The sequence below is a fragment of the Scylla paramamosain genome, chromosome 5, assembly GCF_035594125.1.
Source record: "Scylla paramamosain isolate STU-SP2022 chromosome 5, ASM3559412v1, whole genome shotgun sequence".
In the NCBI taxonomy this organism is placed as follows: domain Eukaryota; kingdom Metazoa; phylum Arthropoda; class Malacostraca; order Decapoda; family Portunidae; genus Scylla; species Scylla paramamosain.
Window position 1 is genome coordinate 4,590,528 of NC_087155.1, and position 25,385 is coordinate 4,615,912.

Sequence of the window (25,385 nt, forward strand, 5' to 3'; positions counted from 1 at the left end):
GGATAGAATTTTTTTTTTAAATCTTACAACATCTACATCATATGAGCTGTCAAGATCAAATGAATGTAGCAGTGGTCAGTATAAAGCAGTCCCAAACTATCTTACATGATGCCCCCTTTTTTACTTCTAGTAGAACTGCACATCCTCTCCCATCACCCACTCATTATTTTCATTTATTTATTTATTTATTTTATTATTTATTTTATTTTTGTTTATTTATTTAATTAATTTTTTTTGTTTGTTATTTGTGTGTGTGTGTGTGTGTGTGTGTGTGTGTGTGTGTGTGTGTGTGTGTGTGTGTTTGTTTGTTCATCATAGCTTAAGTCTTTCAATTCTAGTGTGTGTGTGTGTGTGTGTTCTTCATAGCTTAAGTCTTTCAATTCTAGTACCATCTTTGTCACTATCCTCTGTATTCTTTAATGTTTCCATATATCTCTTTTTCTATGTGGAACCCAAACTACTGCTGTGTATTCCAATTTAGGTTGTATCATGCTTGTTATAATTTTCTTCATCCTAATGTTTGTTAACAATCTGTATGTGGAGCCAAATATTCTGTTTATGTGCCTTTCAGGTGATAGTGTGTCCTGAATCATCACTCCAAAAACTTTTCTTTACTACTTCTTGTTATTATTTCTCCTCTCACTTTGTAGTTCCATGAATGTCTCTTTTTTACTTTTTTTTCTATTTCCAACACATGGCATTTTCTGGCATTAAATTCTAGTTTCCATCTTTGGCTCCATGCATGTATCTTGTCAATATCCTTTTGTAACTTGTTGCAGTCATTTTCATCCTTTATTATTTTCATTATTTTTGCATCATCAGCAAAAAGGTTTATATAACCATTTAGATCCTCTGTCATATCATTTACATATATTTAAAACATACTAGGTGCCAACACAGATCTTTATGGTACCCCACTTGTCACTTTGTGCCAACTTGAATTAGTGTCTCTGATTACTGTTCTCATTTCCCTCCTTTGTAAATAATCATCCATCCATGTTGCTCTCTTTAGTCCTCCATTCTCTAACTTTCACATAAGACTTATGTGGAGAGCTTTATGAAATGCTTTTTTTTGAGATCCTGGTATACCACATCAACCCATCTGTCCCTCTCTTGCACTCCATCTATTACTCTCATATAAAAGCTCAGTAGATTTGTAACACAGGATCTCTCATAAATCCAAATTGCTTTTCTGTAATTACCTTTTCATCTTCTAAATAATGCATCCTTCTATCTTTAATTACTATTTCACAAAGCTTGCTTACAATACTTGTTAATGACAATGGTTTGTAGTTTAATGGTTCCATTTTATTTCCCCCTTTGTATATTGGGACTATGTTAGCCCTTGGTACTTCTTCTTTCAACAAGCTGTTGATTATATCCCATATGGGTTTTTCCATTTGTTCTCTGTATTCTTTTAATATCCATCCATTTACTTGATCTGGTCCCATAGCTTTTCTAACATCCAGCTCTTTCCAGCATTTTTTTTTTTTTTATTTCTTGTCTCTACTTGTATCATATATCCTGTATTCCCTCATTCTGTGATACCACTTTCAGTGCCACAAAATTGTTTTCCTTTGTAAACACATTGAAAACTCTCATTCATTAGTTCCCTCATCTCCTCAGTAGTTTTATAAATTCTCCCTTCTCTTTTTAACTTGTTTATGTCATCCCAATGTTTCATTTTTCCATTTAAGTATCTGTAGAAGAGTTTGGGCTCTTCCTTGCATTTTCTTACTATGACACTTTCAAAACTTCTTTCTTCTTCTCTTCTTATTGTACCATATTCATTCCTTGCCTTTTTGTATTCTTCCCTAGTATTTCTGTTCAGTTTTCTCATCATTTTTCTCCATGCCGTCTTTTTTTTTTTTTTTTTCTTTACACCACAAGGATCTGTGTTGGTACCTATTATGTTTCAAATATAAGTAAATGATATGACAGAGGATCTAAATATGTAGTTATATAAACCTGTTTGCTGATGATGTAAAAATAATGAAAATAATAAAGGATGAAAATGATTGCAAGGAGTTGCAAAACAATATTGACAAGTTACATACATGGAGCCAAAGATGAAAACCAGAATTTAATGCCAGAAAATGCCACATGTTGGAAATAGGAAAAGTAGAAAGAGACCTTCATGGAAGTAAAAAATGGGAGGAGAAATAGTATTGAAAAGTAATGAAGAAAAGATTTGGGAATAATGATCCAGGACACGCTATCACCTGAAAGACACATAAGCAGGATATTCAGCTCTACATACAGCTTGTAACAAACATTAAGGTGGCATTTAATTATTTAGATAAAGAAATGATGATGAAAATTATAACAAGCATGATATGTCCTAAATTCGAATATGCAGCAGTAGTTTGGGCTCCACATAGAAAAGATATACAGAAACTGGAAAGAATACAGAGGATAGCAATAAAGATGTTACCAGAATTGAAAGACCTTAGCTATGAAGAAAGATTTGAAGAGATGGGTTTACCAACACTATGAGAGAAGAGAGAGACCTGATAACAAAGTGCAAATTAGTAAACAATATAGAAAGAAGAGACAGAAATGACTTGCTACCACAGATGGAGGAAGGAGAGAAACAGACAAGGGGGCATGGGAAGAAAATAAAAAAGAGTGGATGTTCAAGCAACATCAAAGAAATGCAGCTTCCTGTATAGAACTATTGAAATCTGGAATGATTTGAAGGAAGAGGTGGTTGCAGCAAATAGTCTACACAGGTTTAAAGGGAAACTGAATAAATATGGTTGTGAAGATGGGACAAAATGAGCTTTGGCTTGTGCCATGTACAACAAACACACACACACACACACACACACACACACACACACACAGTTTTAGATGCAATGGCACTGCACCACTACATCATGCTGGATGTGAGGATAAAATACATCTACACACACACACACACACACACACAGTTGTGATGGCACTGCACCTTTGTATCATACTCAATGTGAGTACATAACATACACACTCACACACTTTTAAATGTCATGGCAAAGCACTGCTACAACATCAAATCACACAAACTCACACAAGTCTAGGCCATGCAGTCAGAATAAATAAGCATTTCTCCAGTGTTTTCAACATCCTGACTTTTGTGACCCTAGAGTTTAACACTATGCCTTCAAAAGAAAGCAATCGCAAAACTTGAGAGGGTAGTGCACAAGAATACAATTAAAACTGCAAATGATATGTTAAAGGATATCAAACCTCACTTCTTGATAAGACCAGCCACCACCTCAATAAAGCTTTACCATTTTTATAATAATAATAAATAGAAACATGACCCCCAATTTATTCCTGAAAGAAAACACTAATAGTGAGCAATAGATTTTTCACAATTGTTCTTCCCTAACAAAGCCTCTAATCTTTGTTTATGAAGATAAACATTAAAAAAAAAATTATTTTCTACCATGATTTTTCATCAACAGAACCACAAAAAAATTAATCTAAGAATAATGCAATAAACAATTATTTTCTCTTACTTATTTCATCATAAGAAATCTTCAAAATGTTCACAAAAATTCCAATCAAGCCCACAATTATGAAAAAAAATCTCTTGTTTGTTGACAAATATTAAACTTTCATTTTTTTGTCAGCTGGATTTTTTTTTTTTTTTTTTGTGGATTTCTATGACTGTTTTAAGTAATCACATGTCACATATTAATATAAAATATTTCATATTTAAGTTGCTGTTTCAGTGTCTGAAGCCTGAGAAAACATAACTTTTAAAATACTAAGACTAATCTATAGTTACCTGCATGTTGTGAATGAACTTGGAGAGAGCTCTATGTTTAAGTAAGTCATTAAACTCTTGAGTGAGAATGTTGGTGATCCACCTCATGATCCCAGCTTCAAAACGTTTCTCCTGGGAAAAAGACAAATTTTTTCACTGATAATAATGCAATGGATGACTACATATAAATGTATGTGTAGTATAATTTAGCACAATCCACAATAATTTTCTGCAAACTGAGTGCCAAAGCATATTTCAGATAAAATATATGTATAGACATACTTGAAAGAAGAACTGAAGTATCAAATTCAAGGACAAGCATGTTTCACGTCGATGGAATCCTTCTTCTTGCTTCAACTTGTTTACCAATTCATCCGGCAAAATGCTCTCAGTGAGAGATGATTTTTCACTTTGTATTTGTTCTACATCTTGTGATGTCATCCACCACCAGATTGAAATCATCATGCTCACAGCCCCAGCAACAAATACCAAGAAATTCCAGAGAAGTATTCCAATCATCTTGAATATTAGATCATATGACTAATTAAAGCACCAAATGTCCCATTCTCTTTTCATTCATTCTGAAATGGAAAAGTACATTCCTACATAACTGATTCATCTAACAATGACTAAAGAAATTGCATATACTTAAAGATACATATTGCTGTTAGGATTGTGTCAAAGAAATCAATCCTGACAGCCATGTAAATTTGCTGATAATAACATAGCACAAATATACCATAACACACTAATGCATGAGGCACATGTATTGATATCCAAAGGTACTATGAATTCAAGAAAAATTGCAATCACCCTTCTCTCAGTAACCAACAACTTAACACCCCCATTCAAACTATCTTCAACTTCCACACATGAATTAATAATCTCAATCGGCAACATTCCTCCAGCTATCCAATGCTAGCTGTCTTAAATAACCAATGGTAGCTCTTGGCTGTGCAGCAACTTACTTATGACTAAGCACTTAAGTCAGTCTATTGTAGTGCATGTTGGTTAATTAATAAAGCTAATTCTTAACAATATCTACCTTGTTCTATGATGGACATGTATGCTTTTCTTTATTTTTCAAAATATTTTCAGAGACAGCTTCAATTTTTCCCACAAAGATACAGGTGGAATTCAGTGCTCCTCAGTCAAGAAATTGTGATGTGAGGTTTCAACAGCATCCTTCTATAATAATAGGTTATTAAGTGATGTTAGCCAGATGGAATGTGCCTTTACTGGATTCCCCAATGAGAGGTGGGTGTAATCTTTGAAAGCTCTATGAAAGTAGCCCTAGATCTCCCCAAAAGTTTATTAATGTAATCCAACGTAATGTCCTCCAGTAAATCTAATTCTATAAAACAATTCCATAATTTTATTTATTTATATATTTATTTTTTCCAATGTATAATAAGCTTAGGTAATTCTAAGAAAGCAGTGTTTAGGATGAGAAAGTAAATACATTCAACCGAACACTAACCAGAGGAGATCTGTCCTCTCCTGTGGACTATCCCTTGGACTCATGCTAAAGAAGATGTTTGCTAAAAATAAATAAATAAATAAATAAATAAATAAATAAATGAATAAAATTAATTTATTCTGTCATCTTTTGGCCAATTTGTGACAAAGTTTTACAGCAAAATTCTTAAAAATAAACAAATTATAACAATATCCCTTTCCCCTCTCCCATTGTATGATGTGTCACACTTAGAGGTGCCATGTGCACATACTTCACTGCCCTGTCCTATCTTGCCTCATCTGTCTCTCTTTTTCCTCTTACCTGCATTACTACTACCATGGGAAAGCCATCAAGAAGGAAGCATGTAAATAAACTACAGATGTATCAGATATCAGAATTCTGAGGTCCATGGATGCAGATGTGTGTGCAGATGTCATGTGTACGTATTTTGTGGATGCAGATGTGGATATAAAATTCTAACATCCTCACAGATGCAGATGTGTTCAGGATTTTGGTATAAACTCACTATATAGCAAAAATTATTGCCAAATGACCAATGCGATAAGTGCTCAGTACTGCCAGTTCATTTTTTTTCAGTCTTATTTTTGTATAATTACATAATATAAAGTTACGAATGAAGCACTGAAATCTTTCTTGTGAACTTTAAGAGGGAGTAAGGTCTGTATGTACAGGCATGCATAATGTAAATATATATTGTCTACACACACACACACACACACACACACAGTTACTGAAAATTTTACTCCAGACAGACACATTGATAAAATTACTGGAGATGATGAATTTGTTAAATAGAATACGAATGGCACTCTCATATTTGGATGAAGGAATGATGAAAAAGTTGTTGATTTCCATGATAAGACCAACATTGGAATATGTGGCCGCAGTGTGGTCTCCTCATACAAGGAGGAATATTATAAAATTGGAAAGAGTACAGAGAGCAGTCACTAAGATGATTCCGGAGTTGAGTAAGTCGACCTATGAAGAAAGATTAAGAATGTTGGAAATTCCTACCTTGAAAATGAGAGAGAGAGAGAGAGAGAGAGAGAGAGAGAGAGAGAGAGAGAGAGAGAGAGAGAGAGAGAGAGAGAGAGAGAGAGAGAGAGAGAGAGAGAGAGATTTAATAAACATCTATAAAATGATAAATGGTTTGGGAAATGTGGACAAAGAATATTTCATAGATTTAGACATACAGAATACAAGGGGACATAGTAAGAAGTTGAAGAAAGTTCACTGTAAAAGAGATATCAAGAAGTATAGTTTTCCTCACAGAAGTGTGAACAAATGGAATGAACTCAGTGAAGACACTGTCAATGCCATAACTGTCCATGCTTTTAAGACCAAACTGGATAGATAAAGAGACAGGGTACTGAGATTACTTCCCTCCCATAAACCACAACAAGGTAAACTATGTAAACACACACACACACACACACACACACACACACACACACACACACACACACACCACACACACACACAAGCACACACACACACACACACATGCAGACACACACACACACACACACACACACACACACACACACACACACACACACACACACACACACACACTGTCACGGCAGACAGAGAAATCAACGCAAACAGGTGCTCCTAAAAATCCAGCCATCTATGTGGCTTAGAGCTCCCCTAGTGGAAATACAGAGGTGAGAGTTCACAGTGGTTTTACTCGTTGCTGTCCCATCTCCAAAAGTGTTTTGTAGAAAGCAGTTAAATTGTTATAATGAGCAGTGAAGAGGGGGCTACTTCGGTCCCCACTATGTTGTTTACACCAACGGGGACTGTCCCAAAGACGAGACAGAGAGACTTCTCGGGATTAGGGGAAGGGGACCAAAGGGTTGGGGAAGCAATGATGAGAAGGAGAATTATCACCAAAATGAAAGAAATAAAGGACAGATTTGACAAGATGGAGAAGATGGTTAAAACTTTGATCACTGAGAAGGGGGTATGGAAAGGTGCATACAACAATCTACATAAAAAACCTAACGTTATGTGAAAAGAAATCAATGGAACATGAAGGCAAAGTGGGAGAGTTAAATGTAAAACAAGAAAATTGGAAGAAAGGACAAGAGGAAGAAAAGATTAATTTTAGAAAAACTGTGGAGGAACAAACAAAGGCAAAAACAACACAAAGATAACAGAAAAAGTTGTTCAAGTTATAAAACAAAAAGAAAACTTGGTGAGAGACACTATGGATAAGAAAAAACTGGTATTTGGCCTGAAGGAAGAGCGTACACCTCAGAGGAGTGAAAGAGAAAAGAAGAAAAAGAGATGTGTGGAAAAATTAGTGGAGACATTACAAGAAGAAAAAGAGCTGACTGGAGAGATCGTAGAAATTAAAAGATTGGGTAGATACTCGTATGTTGAGGGTGGACAGTGTCCAATGAAAGTAAAGTTTAGGTCACAAGTGGCAGCTGAAGAAACACTGAGTAAATCCTGGCCAAGGTAGAAGAATACAAACAGGTGTGGATAAAAAGAGATAGAACCAGAGAAGAGAGAGATACTATAAATGAACTAAGAAAAGAAACAAATGAAAAAAAAACGGAAAACTATCAGAGGCAGGGAAAAAAAAAAAAAACACGTTCTTTTGAAGGGTCATGGACATGAGGTTGAGAAAGTGGTACAGGAGGGAAGTAAATGCGGAAGGGGAAGACTAAAAGTAGCATACACGAACATAAATGGACTAATGTCAGCAGTGGTGAAACTAGAAGACTATTTAAAAGAGAAACCGGACATCATGGGAATTGTTGAAACTAAATTGGCAAGTGGAGGGAATATATTAAATATTGGTGAAGGAAAATACTACCTCTGAAAGAGAAATAGAAAGAATAAACGGGGAGGTGTGATGCTTCCAGTTAGGAAGCCTCCTCCATCCCATCTGTAACATTTGGGATGGAGGAGGCAGAAGTATTGAAAATAAGCTTAAGACAGAATATGGGAAGATGACATAATATTGTGATGACTTATGTTCCTCCCTATTCCAACTCTTAGACAGAGGATGAATATAATAAAAATGCTTGAGGACACGAGGACATGTTTGGCAGAGCTGCTTGAGGAAAATGACGATATACTCCTGATGGGGGACTTTAACTCTAAAGAGGTATCTTTGGAGAATTGGACCACAGAAGGCAGTGAGTCATCATGGGGGAACAAGCTACTAGACCTGGCTGTTGAAAATTTCCTGACACAATGGGTTACAGATGACACAAGATTTAGGGGAAATGAAGCACCTTCAAGGCTTGATCTAATTTTCACCAAGGAACAAGTAATTGTAGAAGACCTTAAATATATAAACCCAACAGGAAAAAGTGATTATGTGCTGATTCAGTTCACAGTTATGGATAATAACCTCAGTATAAGAAAAGAGGACCACAGAAGAGAATGGCTAAACTACAGCAAGACTAACTTTGGACAACTTAGGAAGTATTTCAAAGAAGTGAATTGGAACATAGTTATTCAAAAGGAGGATAGCTTTCCTGAACATTTATAATAAGAGAAGTAGAGAAATGGGTATCCAAAAGATCAACAGAGAACCTTTTCAAAAAGGACTGGTGCAACAGATGTGCAACAACTATATTGGAGAGAGAAAAAGCATGGAACAAGTGAAAGAAAAACAAGAGACTGGGCCTGTGGAACAATTATATAAGGAAGAGGAACAAATGTGTCAAAACTCGCAGAGATGAGCAGGAAATTTTTGAAAAGAATGTTGCGGAGAAATGTAAAGACCAACCAAAATTATCTTATAAATTCATCAATGGAAAATTAAAGAGTAAAGATGAAATAAGCACGGTAAAAGCTGAAGAAACAGTGGAAGACCCAAAAGAGGTAGCTGAAGTGTTTAACAGATACTTCCACTCTGTGTTTACTAAGGAAAATTATTTCAGAGGTGAGAGGACAGCATTAGAAAAAGGGACTGACCTAAAGGAGATTAAAACATCAGAAGAAGAAGTAAAGAATATGTTGGAAGACCTGGATGTAAGGAAAGCAATGGGTCCTGATGATGTATCAAGTTGGATTTTTAAAAGAGTGTAGCTCACAATTAGTCTCAGTGCTGCACAATATAATTAGCACCACCATGGTAAAAGGTAGAGTACCCATAGACTGGAAACAGGCAGATATTACCCCAATTCACAAGATTGGAAGTAAAGAAGATCCATTAAATTATAGACCTGTATCGCTCACACGTGTGGTGGTGAAGATTTGTGAAAAGATCATCAAGAACAAATGGGTGAAATACCTAGAAGACAACAAGGTGATAACAGAGAAACAGTTTGGTTTCAGAAAAGGAAGATCTTGTGTTACGAATTTGATGAGTTTCTACTCAAGAGTAATAGATATAGTGCAAGAGAGAGATGGATGGGCCAACTGCATATGCTTAGATCTGAGAAAAGCATTTGATAAAGTTCCGCACAGAAGATTAATATGGAAATTGGAAAAAATTGGAGGACTCGGTGGATCACTGTTAAAGTGGATTTTTTTTTTTTTTTTTTTTTATGTAGGAAGGATACTGGCCAAGGGCAACAAAAATCCATTAAAAAAAAAATGCCCACTGAAATGCCAGTCCCATAAAAGGGTCAAAGCAGTGGTCAAAAATTGGTGGATAAGTGTCTTGAAACCTCCCTCTTGAAGGAATTCAAGTCATAGGAAGGTGGAAATACAGAACCAGGCAGGGAGTTCCAGAGTTTACCAGAGAAAGGGATGAATGATTGAGAATACTGGTTAACTCTTGCGTTAGAGAGGTGGACAGAATAGGGGTGAGAGAAAGAAGAAAGTCTTGTGCAGCGAGGCTGCGGAAGGAGGGGAGGCATGCAGTTAGCAAGATCAGAAGAGCAGTTGGCATGAAAATAGCGGTAGAAGACAGCTAGATATGCAACACTGCGGCGGTGAGAGAGGGGCTGAAGACAGTCAGTTAGAGGAGAGGAGTTGATGAGACGAAAAGCTTTTGATTCCACCCTGTCTAGAAGAGCAGTATGAGTGGAACCCCTCCAGACATGTGAAGCATACTCCATACATGGAAGGATAAGGCCCTTGTACAGAGTTAGCAGCTGGGGGGGTGAGAAAAACTGGCGGAGACGTCTCAGAACACCTAACTTCATAGAAGCTGTTTTAGCTAGAGATGAGATGTGAAGTTTCCAGTTCAGATTATAAGTAAAGGACAGACCGAGGATGTTCAGTGTAGAAGAGGGGAACAGTTGAGTGTCATTGAAGAAGAGGGGATAGTTGTCTGGAAGGTTGTGTCGAGTTGATAGATGGAGGAATTGAGTTTTTGAGGCATTGAACAATACCAAGTTTGCTCTGCCCCAATCAGAAATTTTACAAAGATCAGAAGTCAGGCGTTCTGTGGCTTCCCTGCGTGATATGTTTACCTCCTGAAGGGTTTGACGTCTATGAAAAGACGTGGAAAAGTGCAGGGTGGTATCATCAGCATAGGAGTGGATAGGACAAGAAGTTTGGTTTAGAAGATCATTAATGAATAATAAGAAGAGAGTGGGTGACAGGACAGAACCCTGAGGAACACCACTGTTAATAGATTTAGGAGAAGAACAGTGACCGTCTACCACAGCAGCAATAGAACGGTCAGAAAGGAAACTTGAGATGAAGTTACAGAGAGAAGGATAGAAACCATAGGAGGGTAGTTTGGAAATCAAAGCTTTGTGCCAGACTCTATCACAGGCTTTTGATATGTCCAAGGCAACAGCAAAAGTTTCACCAAAATCTCTAAAAGAGGATGACCAAGACTCAGTAAGGAAAGCCAGAAGATCACCAGTAAAGCGGCCTTGACGGAACCCATACTGGCGATCAGATAGAAGGTTGTGAAGTGATAGATGTTTAAGAATCTTCCTGTTGAGGATAGATTCAAAAACTTTAGATAAGCAGGAAATTAAAGCAATAGGACGGTAGTTTGAGGGATTAGAGCGGTCACCCTTTTTAGGAACAGGTTGAATGTAGGCAAACTTCCAGCAAGAAGGAAAGGTAGATGTTGACAGACAGAGCTGAAAGAGTTTGACTAGGCAAGGTGCAAGCACGGAGGCACAGTTTCGGAGAACAATAGGAGGGACCCCATCAGGTCCATAAGCCTTCCGAGGGTTTAGGCCAGCAAGGGCATGGAAAACATCATTACGAAGAATTTTAATACGTGGCATGAAGTAGTCAGAGGGTGGAGAAGAGGGAGGAACAAGCCCAGAATCGTCCAAGGTAGAGTTTTTAGCAAACGTTTGAGCAAAGAGTTCAGCTTTAGAAATAGATGTGATAGCAGTGGTGCCATCTGGTTGAAGTAGAGGAGGGAAAGAAGAAGAAGCAAAGTTATTGGAGATATTTTTGGCTAGATGCCAGAAATCACGAGGGGAGTTAGATCTTGAAAGGTTTTGACATTTTCTGTTAATGAAGGAGTTTTTGGCTAGTTGGAGAACAGACTTGGCATGGTTCCGGGCATGCTTAGGGGGATCCTGAGGAGGGATTGGAGCAATAGGACAAGATAAAGATATGAGATTGTGATCGGAGGAGCCCAACAGAGAAGAAAGGGTGACAGCATAAGCAGAAGGATTAGAGGTCAGGAAAAGGTCAAGAATGTTGGGCGTATCTCCAAGACAGTCAGGAATACGAGTAGGGTGTTGCACCAATTGCTCTAGGTCATGGAGGATAGCAAAGTTGTAGGCTAGTTCACCAGAATGGTCAGTGAAGGGAGAGGAAAGCTAAAGCTGGTGGTGAACATTGAAGTCTCCAAGAATGGAGATCTCTGCGAAAGGGAAGAGGGTCAGAATGTGCTCCACTTTGGAAGTTAAGTACAGTAAAATCCCTCTCATCCGGCATTTGAGTATCCGGCAGCTTCAAGTATCCGGCACATTTTTTCTCGAGCCTTAAAATCAATAAAAAAATCAACGTGTACTCATAAAATCAATTAAAATTCCCGCGTGAGGCATACTTTGTTCCCTCGCCACCAGAGCGCACTGCTTAGCGCCACCCACGGCCCACTGCACTGTGTTTACTCAGTGACTCAGTCCTGCGTGTGCACTGTTTATCGCCTGACGCCTTCATCATGCCTAAAGTTGTAGAAAAGAGGAAGCATGTTGTGCTTACACTTAAGCAGAAGGTAGACATTTGTCAACGATTAGAGAGAGGTGAAAGCAGACAGCAACTAATGGCGGAATATGGTCTGGGCTCATCAACTATTTATGACATTAAATCCCAAACAAAAAAGTTGCAGGATTACATGAAAGCCACCGACACCCCAAAGGCAGCGGAAAATCGTCACACATTGCAGTATCATCGTGGTGAAATGATGGACAAAGTGTTATACGAGTGGTTCAGCTTGAAAAGATCAGAAGGAGTCACAATTACAGGCCCAATGCTACAAGAGAAAGGGCGTGATTTAGCTAAGAATATGGGCGACGAAGGGGCATGCCAGCTTTTTGATGGCTGGCTCCACAGGTTCAAGGTTCGTCACGGCATAAGGAAGCTGGACATCTCGGGAGAATCAAAATCTGCCAACTTACCCTTGGCTGAAGAGTTTGTTGATAGGTAAGAATAAAAAGAGAGAGAGAGAGAGAGAGAGAGAGAGAGAGAGAGAGAGAGAGAGAGAGAGAGAGAGAGAGAGAGAGAGAGAGAGAGAGAGAGAGAGAGAGAGAGAGAGAGAGAGAGAGAGAGAGAGAGAGAGAGAGAGAAAGCCAACCTAATTTCTTTAACTAAACCTCGTTCTGTTTTTATTTCTTATAGGTTTGCGAAGATAGTTGAGGAGCATAACCTGACGTCTGAGCAGATTTGCAACGCCGACGAGACTGGCCTGTTCTACCACTGTCTGCCAAGGACCACACTTGCAAGAGAGTCGGAGGGAGACGTGGAGGGATTCAAACAGAGCAAGGACAGGCTGACAGTTCTGTGCTGCGCTAACATGGCTGGTACGCACAAAGTCAAGTTGTGCGTGGTTTGCAAGCACAAGAAGCCGCGCTGTTTTAAGAACATGAATTACCTGCCTGTCGATTATCGTAACCAATGAAGTGCTTGGATGACAGCTGAAATTTTCCTTGACTGGTTCAAGCATTGCTTTGTGCCATCTGTCAAGGAAAATCTGAAGAAAAATGGTCTCCCAGAGGACAGTAAGCTAGTTTTATTATTAGATAATTGTAGAGCTCATCCACCAGCAGAGGAACTTGTTGTGGGAAATATTTTTGCTGTATATTTGCCCCCTAATGTCACAAGTGTTATTCAACCCATGGATCAGGGAGTCATTCAAAATTTTAAGATGAACTATCGTAAGAGTTTCCTTCGCAAACTTGTTAATTATGAGGACAGCACAATCCCCGAGTTCCAAAAACAGCTTAATGTTAAGGATGCAATATTCATGGCTTCACTTGCTTGGCTAGACGTTAAAAGGCAAACACTGATGCGATGTTGGCGCAAATTGTACCCTTTGATGATGTGTGATGATGAGGATGATGAGGAGTTTGAAGGGTTTGTAGGTGGCATGAAAAATTTGGTGGTGAGCGAGCTGAGGGAAATGGGGGGAAATGTGGAACTTAAAGTGACAGATGAAGCGTTACAGGAATGGGTGGACGTGGACGAAAATCAGGCCGTAACATTCACTCTCACAGACGAGGAACTTATCAACGCTGTAGTAGAAGATCATTTAGAGAAAATTAGTGATGATAGAGATGATGATGATGATGATGATAATGAGCCTAAAGTAACTTGGGAACAGGCTGCGAAACACATAGCTGGCTTTGTCAGGTTTGCTGAGCAGTGCTCATACATGTCAACCCGAGATGTTATGACACTTTACTGCATTGAGAATGAGGTTTTGCTGCAAAGAAGGAGCTGCAAACAAGGAGACATTAGAAACTATTTTAAAGTACCTTGTAAGGGAAAAGAAATGGGGCAAACAAGTACAGAATCTGATGATGTTGATGACCCGGAGGGTGTTCAATGAGAGGTGTGGGGAGCGAAAAAGTGTCACAAACACTCGTACATTTTCATATCTTTATTGTATGCTATACATGTTGGCTAATATTGAATAAAGCAAATAAGTGTATACATATTTTATTTTTGTAACCCATCAACTTATTTATAAGAGGAAAGTATTAAAGAGAATGTTAGTACAGTAGTATTGTGTGTTGGTGAGTGTGAGGTGGCAGCGCGGGTGGCGACGCGCGGAACGGCGATCAGCTGATCTTTGTTATGGTAAGATGCGTGAGTGTAGGTGGTGATTGTGGACATAATTTCACTTCTATTCAAGTATCCGGCAACTTCTGGTATCCGGCATGTCGGCGGTCCCGTTAATGCCGGATAAGAGGAATTTTACTGTAGTCAAAGAATTTCTTATAGTCAGAGGAGTTAGGTGAGAGGTATACAACACAGATAAATTTAGTATGAGAGTGACACTGTAGTTGTAGCCAGATGGTGGAAAACTTGGAAGATTCAAGAGCGTGGGCACGAGAGCAGGTTAAGTCATTGCGCACATAAACGCAACATCCAGCTTTAGATAAAAAATGAGGATAGAGAAAGTAGGAGGAAACAGAAAAGGGGCTACTGTCAGTTGCCTCAGACACCTGAGTTTCAGTGAGGAAAAGAAGATGAGGTTTAGAAGAGGAGAGGTGGTGTTCTACAGATTGAAAATTAGATCTTAGACTGCAAATGTTGCAGAAGTTAATGAAGAAAAAGTTGAGGGGGGTGTCAAGAAACTTAGGGTCGTCGACAGAAAGGCAGTCCGACCTGGGGACATTTATGGTCCCCTCCCCAGATGGGGACTCCGAGGCTGGTGTAGGAGTCGCCATGATGATTTTGAAATTTTTGAGTGAAGGATGTGTGTTATTAGGTGCTTGTAGTTTTGTGTGAAGGAAGAGAGTTGCCTTTAGAGGGCAGGCTGTCACTGCCCCCTTGTGTTATGAGACACAAAGGGAAACTTTCAGTGAGGTCACAGCTGGGTTTAATGATAAGTTTACAGCACCCCCTGAACAGTGCTTTAGACCTCACTGGGAGTAATTATCATTTCGGCAGGTGTCTACTGCCTCCTCCTGATGCTGATGACACTAAGATTATGAGGAAAGTAACAAATGAAGAGGACTGCAATGCTTTAAATCAGGACTTAATTAAGATTGATGAATGGTTATTGCGGTGGAACATGGAGTTTAATGCTAAAAAAAAAAATGTAGTGTGATGAGGTTTGGAAAAGTGCGAGAAGACCAGTTGGCAACTATTAGGGAATGAGGAAATCTCTATAAGATCAGAAGAAAAGACCTAGGAGTAATTATTACTGATAATTTGTCATTTGGGAAGCACATAAACAAAATTATAGGAGAAACATATAATCTGCTGAGAAACATCAAGATAGCATTCTCCTATATTGATGAAGATATGATAAAAAAAAACAGATAACAACAATGATATGTTTGAGATTGGAGTATGCAGCATTAGTGTGGTTGCCAAGTTCAAAAAAGGATACAAGAAAGTTGGAGAGAATCCAGAGAGCTGCAACTAAAATCCCTGCAAACTTAAGAGAGTATAGTTATGAGGAAAGGTTGAAGAAATTGGGTCTGACTACACTAGAAAAAAGGAGGGAAAGAGGTGATTTGATAGTAATATATTGAATACTGGAAGGAATGGAAAAGTTGGACAGAGAAAACCTAATGATACCAGATACGAGAGACACAAGAGGACATGGAAGGAAATTGAAAAGGAGTGTTTAGAGAAGAGACATCAAGAAACATAGCTTTCCCCACAGTAGTATAACAGTGTGGAATGAACTTAAGAATGAGACTGTGTGTGCAAAAACAATTCATAAATTTAAAGAAAATCTAGATAAAAGTCGATATGGAGACGGGACAGCACGAGCCTAGTGTGGCTTTTGTCCTGTATTTCACAACTAGGTAAACAACTAGGTAAACACACACACACATGCACACATTCTCAGTCACACACACATTCTCTCTCTCTCTCTCTCTCCTTGCCAGCCAAGCAGCTTCTCTTCATACTTAAGTAAATGTGCAATATTACATACAGTATATTTATGTATACAGTATTATTACATAGTACATACATACATAATTTTACATATTTATATGATACATACATAGTCACCATGTAAAATTCTCTCCCTCCTTCTGCCTTTCTGAATAGCTCTTGACATTTTTAGTAGATAATTAAGTAAACATGCATTAATTCATTTTCTTCAACTTTGCAAGTTCTGCACTCTGTAGTCAGTAATGTATAAAATGTAGCCACCACATACTCTTTGGGTGTGATGCAAATGTGGATGCAGATGCAGATATTTATTTAATCACAAATGCAGATGCAAATGTTCAATTTATCAGAACAGCAGATGAGGATGATAGAAACTATGCAGATGTAGATGCGGACATCCAATACACCTCTAAAACAGACAAAACATGAAAAGAGCACAGAAGGCAAGAATAAAAGAGAAAACAGAATGAATGTGAATCACCCCATTGCAGTGCTGCTGCCTGACCCTCTCTTGCTCTACCACCACCCAAATTCACATTGCCACCCCACCTACTGACCTGATAAGTCATGAGAGATCAGGCACCCTACTCAGCACCTTTGCTATTCCCTCACACATCTACCTCACCACAACCATCTACTTCATAAGAGCATTCTTTACCATCAGCAGAAGCTTCATTACCATCACCTATTTATCATAAGAAACACTACTTGAATATGAGAAGGAAACAAAGAGAGTTGTTAACAAAAAAGAAGAAAATCAAAAAGAAACTAGATTTCAACAAGAAGTATGAGCCAGGAAGACATCAGTGGACCTGGCCACAATGAGGGAGATGGTGCCTCCTGACACCCTCACCTTCGAACAAATAACACCTTACAAAAGGAGAGACCAAGTACCAGCTAAACTCTACAATGCCATGTTAATACCATATACATATTGCTGTGCAATGACTCCATGAATGATGTAGACCTGCAAAACTGATGCTGACTTAAAAAAAAAAAAAAAAAAAAAAAAACTTGCCACAATAAAAGGGAAAGTAATAGCCTGTCTCTCTTTCCAAATATCTGAGTTCCTCTTTTTCTATCTTCTGTGCAATAAAACTCCACAACCATTTCACTGATTCTGATGAAGCTTTTTGTATATGAGAGAGATAAATTTACATTTTTTTGTTATATATCTGCACAAAATTTAAACTATAATAAACAAGAATAATAGTATTATGTGAAATTGGAAGAAATCTACAAATTTAGCTAACACTTTCTCTTAAGAATGGTGTATCAAAGTTTTTTTATTTAATTTTTTCATCAGTATTATATTGCAGATAAAAACATTATATCAATTCTTGTAGAAAAAAAAAAGAAAAAAAAATCCCTGTCTAGAAATTTATACAGAAGATAATATGAAACTTGGCAGGTTACATTTCCTTATTAGAATCCATAACAAAAATTTCATAAAAATAGCATTTTTAACCCATACAGTGTTTAGTATGTATCTCTTAGGGAAATGTTTTGTACGTATATATGCAATTAAATTTTTTAGCCATATTATGCCCTTCAATTTTGTTGTATATACTGTATTTTTTCTTGTAAAAAGTATCTAATAATTACCATGCATCAAATGCAGCCATATTACAGATGCCTAGGCCTGCAAGCCTACGCTTATAGGTGTGGAGTTGAAGCAGTAGTACACTAAGCACAGGTATTGTTACTACTAATAAAATTCTCTCTCTCTCTCTCTCTCTCTCTCTCTCTCTCTCTCTCTCTCTCTCTCTCTCTCTCTCTCTCTCTCTCCTTCCCTTCCTTCCTATCCCCTTCCCTTCCCTTCTTCCCCATATCTGCCCTCCCTCCATCCATCCCATTCCCCCCTTCTCTCTCTCTCTCTCTCTCTCTCTCTCTCTCTCTCTCTCTCTCTCTCTCTCTCTCTCTCTCTCTCTCTCTCTCTCTCTCTCTTCCCCTTCCCCTTCTATGCCCTCCTCTCCTTTCCTCTCCCTTATCTTTATATCTGACAGATAAGGAGGAGGGGAGGTGAAAGGGAGGGAGGTTCGAGACAAGACAAAAGAGGATGGGAGAGGAAAGAAAAAAGGGGGAAGGGACACAACTGGGGAAGGAGAGTACTTGAGGCAGGGAAGTGGAGGAAGGATGGAGGAGGATGGAAAGATGGGGAGAAAGTAGAAGAAATAAATATAAGCAGCATGAATAAATATAAGCAGCTTCACATTTAGAACTATTGAAACCTGGAATGATTGGAAGGAAGAGGTGGTTGTGGCAAAGTGTACACATGTTTAAAGAGAAACTGTATATATATATATATATATATATATATATATATATATATATATATATATATATATATATATATATATATATATATATATATATATATATATATATATATATATGGTTATGGAGACAAGACAAAATGAGCTTTGGCTCGTGCCATGTACAATACACCTAGGTAAATACAACTAGGTAAACACACACACACACACACACACACACATACACAACAGATGCATTTTGCTCCCAATATAAAGTGACTTTATGGAGAAATCACAGCATTAACTGGAAGAGGACATCACCAGGAAGGCCTAGAGATATGGTTAGTAGGGTCTGAGTGAGTGTGGTCTGTAGGTGAGGAAACAGTGAGTACTGTGGATTTATAGCCCCAGCTGACAGGGCAATTTTCTACATTTTCATCAAGAGGTGATATGAACTATGATGGTTTTAGTGACAATGACTGAAATGAAAGTAAGATTGGGTTCTTGAAAATGAGATTAAGAAAAGTGGAAACTGATGCAGAACAGCTGGAGGAGATGAAAGTGGTGTTGGAAATGGTAAATTCCCTCCAGGATAAGCTGGAACAGCTACAAAAAAATGGTGATATTTTCAAGCTGAAAACAAAACTGGAGGTGAGAGTGAGAGAACAACAAAATATTATAGTGGAGCAGATAACAGTAATTTTTCACATGAATTAAGCACCAATTTTGACCTGGTGGTTCCCAAGGGTCCACTCAATAAATCTGCCTGATGTGCCACTTGAAAATCCAAGATGGTAGTAATTTTCAAGATGGTCACCAAAACTATCATCCAAAGTCATATCTTCCCATACAAATGTATGTAGTCAATGGATTTGAATGATCTTTGTATTAATTTCCATGTTTTCTTTCATGCTGAATCTAATTTCCCTAGTTTCAAAAGCTCCTGTGGATATTTTTGACATTTTTTTGGCTGTTTTGGTTAGTTTTGTTATCTTCTACTACATGTTGAGCAGGGAAATCTTTCATTATACATGTACATAGCAATAGTTTGTTAGTGCATGGGGTGCAGGGTAACAGTTTGTTAGTGCATGGGGTGTAGGGTATAGTAGTAGAAATAGTATCTTTGTTTCAGCAGTCAGCCACATCCTCTGGATGGACTAACTGGCACTAGTCCTCACTGCTCTACCTAACTCTTACCTATGGCTTCAAGAAATTGCTTGTGCACAGCAACGGTCACACCCTGGTACCCTGTATTGCCTCATAGGCTAAACTAGGTGAGGGTGGCACAATGAGAATCTCTGTGTGTGATAAGCATGTTTTGCTCAAAACTTCTAAGTGCATGAAGAAAACAAACCTGCACCTGACAACACACCTCTGACCTGCTTGATCCACAAAGCCATTTACCTAAAGGAGTGATTGTCGGGCACTACTAGGGCACACTGGTGACAACTGCTGCTAGTGATCAGTGTTTGTTTGTGTGTGTGTTCTACTTTCCTGCATAATCTCATAATAAAACTATAAAGACATAATGCCAGTGCTCAGTAAGTGCAGTAGCTCAGTTCAATCTTGTGTTGACACAATACGTGAAATTAAAAGCTTTACCAAAGATCACTAATTTCAACTGATCTGCAAGGAGGTTATATGGAGCATTTCAGAGATGGGAAGCATAACATTTACAAAAGGTGGTAAGGTTCTCTCTCTCTCTCTCTCTCTCTCTCTCTCTCTCTCTCTCTCTCTGAAACAGGGTAATCCCACTATTGTCTATTATTATGATCTGAGAGGTTGGGTGAGTATGAGTGGCTACATTGGAAGTAATTTCAGGTAAGAGTTGCCATGGCAGCAGACTTCCACCCTCCTCTCCACAACCCACCCAGCCACCCCCACCCACATCAGCTGTTTTACTGGATACTGAGTTCAAGGTGAAGATTGACAAGTTCATCACCACAGCTCTGTATACATGCTACCCATGAAACTAGAAGATAAAGGGTAGACAAACACAGAGAGAGAGAGAGAGAGAGAGAGAGAGAGAGAGAGAGAGAGAGAGAGAGAGAGAGAGAGAGAGAGAGAGAGAGAGAGAGAGAGAGAGAGAGAGAGAGAGAGAGAGAAGAGAGGAATGAAGGAAGATCATTGTAACAGACAATAGTAGGATTACAATGACTCAGAGAGAGAGAGAGAGAGAGAGAGAGAGAGAGAGAGAGAGAGAGAGAGAGAGAGAGATGAGAGAGAGAGAGGAGAGAGAGAGAGAGAGAGAGAGAGCGAGAGAGAGAGAGAGAGAGAGAGGAGAGAGAGAGAGAGAGAGAGAGAGAGAGAGGAATGAAAGATCATTGTAACAGACAATAGTAGGATTACAATGACTCAGAGAGAGAGAGAGAGAGAGAGGAGAGAGAGAGAGAGAGAGAGAGAGAGAGAGAGAGAGAGAGAGAGAGAGAGAGGAGAGAGAGAGAGAGAGAGAGAGAGAGAGAGAGAGAGAGAGAGAGAGGAATGAAAGATCATTGTAACAGACAATAGTAGGATTACAATGACTCAGAGAGAGAGAGAGAGAGAGAGAGAGAGAGAGAGAGAGAGAGAGAGAGAGAGAGAGAGAGAGAGAGAGAGATGAGAGAGAGAGAGAGAGAGAGAGAGAGAGAGAGAGAGAGAGAGAGAGAGAGAATCCATTTGTAAACACTAAGCAATCATACACCCAGTAAGAGCACCCAGTCACGTAAGCTGATAAGCTCTTGTCTGCACGCTGCAGTGCAGATTTACCAAAGTTGCAAGGTTTTTGTTTTGTAGAGGGTAGCTAGCTAACCCCCTCGACCCTCCCCCACCCACTGTAGTGACATGAGTGACTAACACCAGATTGGTTGCTGCCTGACTTCCCCCCCACCCCCTGGAAGGCAGGCAGCAGCCAATCTGGTGTTAGTCACTCATGACTATTAGCCTGCAATGCTATATGGATATATCAAACATTTTATGTAAAAGGTTACAGATTTATTTTCTGATAGAGGCTGTTAGCCTGCAATGTTATATAGGTATACATCACTAGGTAAAAGTATACTTATTACAGATTTATCTGCTGACAAAAGGCTATTAGCCTGTAATGCTTTATGGATATATTATATAGGTAATAATTATGAAGGTTTTATTATAGTTTTATTTGCTGAGAAGGGCATGTGATATGTAGGGTGAACTTGTCCCCATACAGCAGATCTTCTAAATTCTATCTAACACTGTTAGTAACTTTGTGGTGATGTTCAGTTTCCACTGAGAAGGCTACTCAACTAGGAAAATTCTGTGATATACCCCCAGTGACCTGACTTTTAGTAAATGGTAAATCAAGTCTGATTCACCAAGCTTTCCTCTTACAGTGGCCTATCATCTTTGCTCTTTGCTAATCAGGGGATGGAATTCCTAGTTAGAAAATATTGTACATGTGTTTGTTACCCACTTGATTGTATGCAGAACTAATGTTCACACCCTTGTTGACACTAACTGACAAAACTAATGTGTGCAGGATTATACCTAGAGAAACTCATGAGATCACTGGATTCCATAAGGAATAAGGATAAGGAATCGAGCCTCCCATCCCTATGTCCATTTACAAACAGTTGTCCTTCCCCTCATTGTAATCATGGCAGTTTGAACTAGAGCAGCTCAGAAATATCACTGTCCAGCTTATTGCAGCCAGACTCTGGGATAATTTATTTCTGTAAAACTAAGGTTTGCTTTCTAAAGTTATAAGTAAATGTATAAAGTATGACAGTAATATATATGTGTGTATATATATATATATATATATATAGAGAGAGAGAGAGAGAGAGAGAGAGAGAGAGAGAGAGAGAGAGAGAGAGAGAGAGAGAGAGAGAGAGAGAGAGAGAGAGAGAGAGAGAGAGAGAGAGAGAGAGAGAGAGAGAGAGAGAGAGAGAGAGAAACAGGTTCTGAGTTATAGATGAGGTAAGCAGGAATACACTAGACTTCCTTCTTCATTAATTGAAACATTTCACCTTCACAGAAGGCAGCATCAGGCTAAAAAATTGATAAAAATAAGCACAAAGACAAAAATCATAAAATATCACATCAATAGGGACAAGATTAAAAACAATTATTGTATGAAGCTATGGACAAACCTTGTGTGTTATCACAAGTGGTGTGGTGAGGATTGACAAAGAGTGGCAGTGTGAGAACTAGATTAGTTGCAGAACCCCAAAACTCTGAGCAGAGTTTATAAGAGATATAATTGTGTCATCACAATCATATCTCTTATAAACTCTTGCTAATGCTTTTTATGTCATCATGAAACCAAGCAGTTAAGCAAGTGTACTAGTGAATTTAAATCTAAGATATGCTGATGATATCTTTCTTTTATTTACACACTCTCAACACATCCCTAAACTTCTAAGTTACTTAAACTCCAAACATCCGAATATTGAATTAACATGTGACGTGGAAAACAATGGTTCTATCCCATTTCTGGATGTACTTGTGCCTCGTAATGATGACTAACTACATACTGCAGCTTACCACAAACCAGCTTTCACAGGTTTGGGTATTGATTATTTATCTTTCATCCCTCAGTTATTTAAGATTAATGCTATAAAAACCCTCTTATATTGATGCTATGGTTTATCTTCTAACTGGTTTGCTTTTGACCATGAGGTCAACTTCTTAAGGACATTTTTCTACAATAACAGCTTCCTGTTAAACATCGTCAATAATACTATCTACTATTTTCTAGAAAGCAAATTTAGTTAGCCTCCCTCTAATGACACGCAGGTGACACACGAGAATTACATAAAATTACCTTACTATGGCCATCTTAGCTATATTATTAGAAAGAGACTCATTACCATACTTAAAACACAACTCACTTTTATTTATTTATTTATCATATTTTACACATAGTTTACTTTAACCAATTTATATTCTAGAGATGCAGCAATGTTTTTTTTTTATTTGATGGTAGGTTCAGTTTTTCTAATCATCCATCATCTGGTAGCTTGATGAAACCAGACATAAACTTGTGATTTTCAGCTTCCTCTCTTCCTCTGCATATCATTCAGGGGTAGCTGCCATGGCTGTCACGCAGTGTGCATATTTACCAAAGCTCATTTTGTCCTGTCTCCATAACCATATTTATCCAGTTTCTCTTTAAACATGTATACACTGTTTACCGCTGCCAAATTGTTCCCAATTTCAATAGTTCTATACAGGAAGCTGCATTTCTTCATGTTGCTTGAACATCCACTCTTCTTTATTTTCTTCCCATGCCCCCTCGTATATCTCTCTCCCTCCTCATCTGTGGTATCAAATCATTCCTGTCTATTCTATCTAAATTGTTTACTAATTTGTACACTGTTATCAGGTCTCCTCTTTCTCTCCCCTCTTGTAGTGTTTGTAAATCCATCTCTTCAAATCTTTCTTCATGGCTTAAGTCTTTCAGTTCTGGTACCATCTTTGTTGCTATCCTCTGTATTCTTTCCAGTTTCCATGCACTTTTTTCTATGCAGCGCACAAACTACTGCTGCACATTCCGATTTAGGACATATCATGCTTGTTATAATTTTCTTCATCATTTCTTTATCTAAACAGTTAAATACCACCTCACCTTAATGTTTGTTAACAAGCTGTATGAAGATCCAAATATCCTGTTTTTTTGTCTTTCAGGTGAGTGCATGTGTGTGCGTGAGTGTATGTGCAGAATATATCCATTTGATATGAAATGCTGATAGTGATGTGGAGAAAGCAGATATGAGCAATGGTGTTAGGAAAAATCATGGCCAACAGTGAATGTAATAAACAATATGCACTACACTAAGGGTAATTTGACGGAATGGCCTTATACGTTATGTTGGAGCCTTTTGCCAAAAGGCGATCCACAGAATGTTTTTTGTCCAGTGATGTTTACTCGTACTTAATACATGACCCTCTGTTGGGAAGAGCGAAAATCCAGGAAAGTTGCAGACAACAGGGTTAAAGCTGTCTAAGGCTTTTCTTATTAATGGGTTCTCCTTACTTTGAATTCTGCCAAAGGCATAAGATGAGTCATTATTCAGGTTCTATACATTTATCCACATCATATTTTGGGATTGGCATTTCCTGCAGATCTGAACTATCTCTAATCATTCTATCCAGAATGTTATTTTTTTTTTACCCTGGCCATGACACCTATGTTTCAGGAGTGGTTAATCAGTTGAGCTAGGCCTACAAGTCTTTGGCATACTTCTCTTCCATTAACTAAGGTTAATCAAGGTTCTTTTACTGATAGCATTGTTCTCTTCTCTTGAAGATCCCAAAGCACTCTCTCTTGCACCCTCTTCCTCTTTCTCCTTGGTTCCCAAGGAAGGAGAGGGGTTGAGATTTTCCACAAGCAAATGTATCCATCTGTTTTGCCAGACAGCACCACATCTATGCAGAATATCTCCTTATTCCTCTCTACACTCTCAATGGCAGACCAATAAATCCTTGATCATCACATAGAGATCTTGGTATTAACAGTTGACAGTAAACTGAAATTTTATCAATACAAAAGATGTGCAGCTGCTAAGGCTAGAAGTATTGCCACACACTTTCTTAAATCTACTGTCTGCTGCTCAGCAAAATTCATCTCTTCTCTCTTTGCATCTGAAGTTCAACCTACTCTGGACTTTGCACCCCCAATCTGGAATATCAAATTTCTCAAACAGAGCAAGCTCCTGAAATCTGTTCAACACAGATGGACAAAATATTTTATTGAACTAAAAGACCTTTTATAACCTGGGAGGGTGGCCATGTTAGGCTTGTAATTTGCCAGAGGCAAGTTATTGAGACAAGACCTTGGTTTAACACAGCTTGTTCTCGTGATATACATGATAGAGAGGTGGCCCACAAAAGGTACTTAAGCCTTCCATCACCAGAATCTCATGCACTTTATGTTTCTGCCCAGAACCATGCCAAGTCTGTTCTC

General features: G+C 38.4%; 2 protein-coding genes across 16 annotated transcripts in view; one reads left to right on the top strand and one right to left on the bottom strand.

Moving 5' to 3' along the window:
- The window catches only part of LOC135100440 (jerky protein homolog), a 33,836-nt gene extending 19,556 nt beyond the window's left edge, over positions 1–14,280 (top strand). For 2 of the 6 annotated variants that reach the window (XM_064003330.1, XM_064003326.1), the window contains exons 2-3: positions 12,460–12,773; positions 12,969–14,280. In XM_064003330.1, coding sequence (XP_063859400.1) covers positions 12,466–12,773; positions 12,969–13,248 — 588 coding nt within the window. In that variant the 5' untranslated portion in view covers positions 12,460–12,465 and the 3' untranslated portion in view covers positions 13,249–14,280. Of the gene's footprint in view, positions 1–4,852; positions 5,012–12,453; positions 12,774–12,968 lie in introns of all 6 variants that reach the window. The other 4 variants (XM_064003329.1, XM_064003325.1, XM_064003328.1 and 1 more) reach the window with 3 other exon arrangements.
- The window catches only part of LOC135100438 (PDZ domain-containing protein 8-like), a 176,566-nt gene that overhangs the window by 147,752 nt on the left and 3,429 nt on the right, over positions 1–25,385 (bottom strand). For 9 of the 10 annotated variants that reach the window (XM_064003318.1, XM_064003317.1, XM_064003316.1 and 6 more), the window contains exons 2-3: positions 4,037–4,335; positions 3,776–3,886 (exon numbers count right to left, since the gene is read on the bottom strand). The exons of the other annotated variant lie outside the window; for it this stretch is intronic. In XM_064003318.1, coding sequence (XP_063859388.1) covers positions 3,776–3,886; positions 4,037–4,273 — 348 coding nt within the window. In that variant the 5' untranslated portion in view covers positions 4,274–4,335. The remainder of the gene's footprint in view (positions 1–3,775; positions 3,887–4,036; positions 4,336–25,385) is intronic. 10 annotated transcript variants of the gene reach the window in all.